Source organism: Atta colombica, unplaced genomic scaffold (assembly GCF_001594045.1).
Source record: "Atta colombica isolate Treedump-2 unplaced genomic scaffold, Acol1.0 scaffold233, whole genome shotgun sequence".
In the NCBI taxonomy this organism is placed as follows: Eukaryota; Metazoa; Arthropoda; class Insecta; order Hymenoptera; family Formicidae; genus Atta; species Atta colombica.
The window spans coordinates 197,272-203,529 of record NW_017259331.1 but is presented as its reverse complement, the minus strand read 5'-3'; the positions used below and the strand labels follow the sequence as shown (position 1 = coordinate 203,529).

Here is a 6,258-nt window from a genome sequence, read left to right as displayed (position 1 = left end):
TATTTTTTTATTATTAAAAATTATATAATAAATATTTTTTGAAAGACATGAGAAATTTATGTGAGTTCTGTCGAGAGTGACTCCATAGGTTTGCAACATTTGCAACACGTAATACCGAAACGTAGAGAGACTCACTGAAGATTAATTCTTGACGATTAATTTTTTAGCTTGAGTATAGTTTTAGCATTGTCAAATAATATTTAATTAGAAGCGAATCATTTAACGCAAATCCAATCATAAACTACGTTAGACTATTTTAAATCCTTACAATTTCAGAACATTGCTGCTTCAAAAGAAAAGAAGAAGAGATTTTCGTTCTTTAATTTTGCCAAAAAAATTTCAAGTTGCAGCGTGAGACCGCAATTATTTTGCATAAATTTCTTTCTTTTGCAAAACTGAATCTCAATATTTGTGTGCAGTCTTATGTCCATTTTCACCAATGTAGATTAACTTTAAACTCAAATTCAACTTAATCTTCTTTTTCTAATCTTTAGAACTAGAAAAAGACGAAGAGTAAGTTGAACCGAGATTAGAGTTAATCTACATTGATGGAAACGGGCATTAGTCAACATTATTTTTGGATGGATTTAGACGGCGATCGTTCGAAAATGCCGCAAATGGACCGAGGGATGGAAATCGCGGATAATAAGCGAATTCTGCATAATTATGGAGTTTTATCACGCGACACACCGTGGGCGTCATAAATCGATTTTGCGCCGAGTTACATGCGACATATACGCGCAAATCCCCAGCACGTGCCAGGCACGGTAAACATTAAACAAATTGGCTTGATTGTGGCGCGCGGCGTGCTATAACGTGACATTTCGCCGGCATGTCTATTTCTGTGCCTTTGTAGACTATTTATGGATCCACGCTAATAATTAGCACGTATTCTTGTAAGTACGCGTGTATTCTTCTACAGTTATACCATTCTATTAAAATTAGTAACGGAATCTGTGAAACTCGCTTTCGCACAAATTGATATGAAGAGCGTAGAAACTGAAATGAAATATTTGCATTCGAAAAGAGAGAAGATAAGAAATTAGGATTTTAATAGAGCTACAAATAATAAATTTTAATAAAATTTTAACAAAACTATATAGCTGAAAAACTGGTGAATGATGTTAAGTACATTGAGAGAAAAGTGTACTTAATTTTAATAAATATTTGTTTGAATAATGCCGGTTACTAAATGTAAACATATACTTATTTAATACAAGGGAGATTAATTTGACTTAATTATTATATTTTTTATTTATCAAATATTTATTTTCCTTAAAAAATATTTATATTTATTTTTCCTAAAAAATGTTATATTAGTACTATTCAAACAATTCAAATTTAAGACATTCTTCTTTTAATTGCAATTTTGCGTAATTCACGAAAGGTGTTATCATTATGTCACAAACTTATCAGTGAAAAATATAAAAAAATCCTATCAGAGCCTATATCGGCTGTTCGGATGCACAGAAAACTCTTTATTCTCGTGTGAATGTAACAAAACGAATTACATAGACATTTTCAACTCTTCAATTTGGGTCGATGGATAAAGTCACATCGCTCATCAAATTGTCAGATTTCAAATCCATTTTCAACTGACGGTCGACACCACAAGACCTTTAGACCGTCGAGTTGCGAGAAACTCTTACATCAAATCTGGCAATTTGATAAGCGATGTGACTTTATCTATCGACGCAATGTATATGACACCGTTTTTACTTTATCGAATTGACATTTAGATAAAGAAAAGCAAGCTAAACTTTTCTGTGCAGCTGATGTAGACCGAACAGCTGATGTAGACTGATGGGCTTTTTTATATTTTTTACTGATAGATTTTTTCGAGCCTCAATTTATATATTTGTTCACATACTTATATCTCGACAAAAAATCCGTCTATGTACGTGAAAGTATTTAATTCATTCCAATAACTTACACACGATTAACTCGTTTTAGCATAACGCCATGCAATCAGGGGCGCAGTCTGGGAATGAGAGGGCTAAATGAGAGGGTTTACCATTCTATTTTCTCGCCTAAGTCTATCTCTCGTCCTGGATAAACCTCAAGTATAATCTGCGAACGGAATCAATAGGCTTCGTTGTGGTGGTGGTCTTCGTTCTCGCGGTATAGTCACGGGGCCGCGAACGTGAAGCGGTGCCTTCTTATGCAATAATTTTTCCGAACAAATGCGGCCGGTCGGTCGATCGGTGACGGCCGACAAATAATGGGGACAGTGAAAGGTCCGAAAGAGAAACATCATAAAGAGTAAGAGAGAGAGAGAGAGAGAGAGGCTGTGCGTAAGGACCGAACGTCACGTTTGCCAAACATGTGATCGAGGGCCTTTTTTCCTATCCGCGACCGGTTGATCGCGAATTCGAATTGCGTGACTGACTTAGTTTATATTACTGAATATGCCGTTTTACATAAAAAGAATGGTTTTGCTGAAGTTTCTAAAAATTTTGTTATAACAGATCTAAAATAAATTCAAAATAATTTTATTGGATCTTCAAAATAATTATGCAGAATTTTCAAACTTGATAATATTTATGGTAATACCGTAAAATATTTTGACATTCTAGCAATTAGCACGTTCTATATATTTAATTATTTCGATGGTCCAACAAAATTATTTTTAAATTATGATATCTAATCAAATTTTTAGATACTTCAGCACAATGCCAATTCTTTCTAAGAACGAGTTATGTAATATACAAAGTAATGTGCACCACACTCGCTTGTTTGTTCATCACTCTTATATAATAAGTTTAGTGACATAATTCTTATAGATGTTTGGTTCTAATTATTAACTTAACTTTGTATTTATATAATTTATATCGCATGCATCGAAATAATGATTTTATTGAAATATTATCTAAACATTTAGATACTATATATATATATATATATTTTTATATATATATATATATATATTTGAAAATAATTTTGTTGGATTATCAAAATAATTATGAATTTCCTACGTAAATATTTTAATGATTTAATAGAATTATTTTCAAATTTATAATATGTATGTATATCTACCTAAATTTTTAGATACCCCCAACAAAAAAATGCAAGTATTAATTTAAGTTAAATCCAATTTAAAGCAAAATCAAAAAATTATAAAAAATCGGTCTAATTTTGGACGTTGCATTACTTATGGACTACTAAGGTATTCCCGATGCTGACGTCGTGCATAGTTCGTGTCAATTAAGCGATTAGTATAAACTAGGCCGCTTTCCCGAGTGGCCGAGGCCGTTGCGAGATTACTGTGCCGCGATTTTGCAATCATTTCGCACGTTGCATGTGCACGTTACCGCGATCGAGTGCAATGGAAGGAATCTCAACTAGGATTCTTATCTGCCGATCGCAAAATTCGATTATCATAATGCCCATATTAAATTATATAGAGACTGAGATTGAATTTAATCAATTAATATATAATCAGAAGAAAGAAAATCAATATGAAATTAATTTAATGAATTTTGCTTTAATTGAATTCTCAATCTTAATCTCAATCTCAATCTTTAGAGTAAGAATGCAAGAATTTGCATTTTTTCGCATTTGGCTGTTTTTATTACCGTTATATCGCGAAATTCACTATCTCGCTTCATCATCATGAACATAATCAACATCTTGCACGTGGAGCATGAGATCTGCGTATTTTCTTTTTTTCCCGGACTTCTGACATTTACAATCTTCTCCGTTTAACTGACATTTGCATTCATCATTCATGCTCACTTCTCATTATTATTACGAATTTCCGCTTGGAATCAATTGGCAATAGGCTTGTTTTTTTATCTGAACTTCTTGCTTGATTTATCTTCCTTTTTCTCTATGGAGAGGAAAGGAAGAAAAATGAATTGTGTACGGAAAATTTTGTTGAAGTATTTAAAAATTTAACTAGATCTGAAAATAATTTCGTTGAATTAAAATCATCAAGATAATTACGTAAAAATCTTAAGCAAGGAGAGGTTCACTTGTACACTGTAGTAATTGTCCACTGCTCATCAAAGCGACTATTACGTGGGGAATTAAAAAAATTTTTTTCCTAGCGTTGTAATGGACTTGTGCACAATTGGCTTGTGTGCGATTGATACTCTCTCGAGCATGATGACAATACAAATGCTGACACTTTAACAACCAGCTTGAGCATAGACAGGAACGGACGTACAATAGAATGATCTGCAAATTGAGCGGAAGTGTTTGTAATTATATATGTTGAAGGTGGTAATACAAGTCAGCTTGCTGTGATTAATTATCAATGGTTGCGTTTAGCAGAAAAAGCAGCTTTGCAACTGTTGTAAAATTTTTTAATATGATTGGTCTTACCTTTAATTCCTCATTGGAATCTATAAATGTATAAATCAATCATATTTAAGAATTTTATAACAGTTGCAAAGCTACTTTTTCTGCTAAACGCAGCCATTGATAATGCAATGAAAAAAGTATCTTTTTAAATATCGTTTTTAAGACATATTAAATTCTTATCACCTCGTTATTTGTTGCAGTAGCGATAGCTCGATCTCGAGGAACAGCAATCGCTCTGAGAGCAGCGGTTACTGTGGTAGACGTCCTTCGACCTTCGCATCCAGGTAACTCGATTATTGTTTATTAAAATATCGCAGACTTCGAATTTATGAATTCTTTTCTCTTCTTTTTGTCTCTGCAAGACAAACTGTGCAGATTTGTGTAAAGACTATCAAAATCGGAGAAGGATAAAATACGGTTGCAATATGAATTTAAGTATTAGATTAAAATTAATTTGCCATTAATTGTATATAACTCCCGGATTGAATGAATGGAGCGTATAAACGTGACATAGAACCATTTAATAACGTGGCTATTTAGGGCACTGCGACACGAGCGGATTTATCGCTTTGAATAACAATCTCCTGGCGGTTCGGTCGACCAGATTGCAAATAGCTGAATGTATTTAACGCAGCTGATTTACAGAAATATATTATCATTGTGTGATTTCTTTAAACTGAGGCTGCATTCCGTTGCACGCATAATGCGCTTAAGGTATTATTTTGTACCTTGTTGTTGTTCGCAGAATAACAAAGATAAAATAATAGTTGTAAATTGTTCAATTCCATTTGTGGATAATTAATGACATATTGAGTAAAAATAATGATTGATTAATAGCGAAAATGATAAAAAATAATTCAAATTAGACATATAATTTGATATTATGAATTTAATAATCGAATAGAAAATTGAATAGAAGAAATCAAACAGAAGCATAAACGAAACTTCCAGTAGGAGGCAAAAATTAAATTAATGAAATATTAAAGTTTATTAGATATAAAAGTCTCTTTTATCCTTTTTTAAAAGTTCTTTCTTTCCTTACATTTGATTTGATTCCAATTTTTATCTTCGCACCAGAGTTCTCTATCCGCCGATTCTTCTGGCAAAGATGACTAGCAATCACATACGCATCATTCTCTCATCGTCATCGTGTAATTGCATTACATACATATGTAAATAATTGCATTACATATATATGTAAATGTGTAAATAAATATATATGTAAGTTAAAATCAGTTATAGAGCGAGACCAACGCAGCAGCGACGCTCATAAACAACGACGCACGTGTTGCGGCACGTGCCATCTAAGTATTCGTCAGTCACTCCCGCATATTGTTGCGTAATAGATAATAAAGAGAGATTAGGCGCGGTTATAATAAGTGAATATTGATCTCAAAACTCACGGTCGATCGGATGATTAAATTCCACAAAAAGCTTATCATATAACTGTCATTACGTAATTTCGCTTGCTTGACAAATGATATCTAAAATAGAATTTCGAGAAACATAATTTCAAGGAAGAAATTTAGATTTAATAGCTTATATTTTTTTAATTAAAAATCTCCGTGAAAATATTCCGCCATGAAAAGATTCTAATTAATACCGAATGTGATAATTAAAAGTTTTAGAATAATCGTATCATACGTTGCCTTATTAATGAAAACTTCGATAGAAAACTAGTCGTCGGGTAACGTATGCGATCAATCGTGTTCATTTAAAGCACGTTGCAGTCGCGTAATTATCTCACGTTGCACGTTTTATTTTTGTATGGCTTGTGATTCTTGTAAATATGAAAAGCGAATATCATTTACAGGCATTTATAATTATTATAAGGCACTTTTTCAAGTTGCTAACTAATACGATCTATATACGTTGTTATTAACTTAACTATAAAATTCCTACTTGATTCCTAGATTGACGTAATGAAATTTGTAAAAATATATTAGCATACTA

At 32.4% G+C, this 6,258-nt stretch overlaps 1 protein-coding gene across 10 annotated transcripts in view; it reads left to right on the top strand.

The window, feature by feature from the left end:
- The window catches only part of LOC108688420 (period circadian protein), a 33,076-nt gene that overhangs the window by 4,911 nt on the left and 21,907 nt on the right, over positions 1-6,258 (top strand). For 9 of the 10 annotated variants that reach the window (XM_018194674.1, XM_018194671.1, XM_018194665.1 and 6 more), the window contains exon 2: positions 4,506-4,589. In XM_018194674.1, coding sequence (XP_018050163.1) covers positions 4,506-4,589 — 84 coding nt within the window. The remainder of the gene's footprint in view (positions 1-4,505; positions 4,590-6,258) is intronic. The other variant, XM_018194668.1, reaches the window with a different exon arrangement.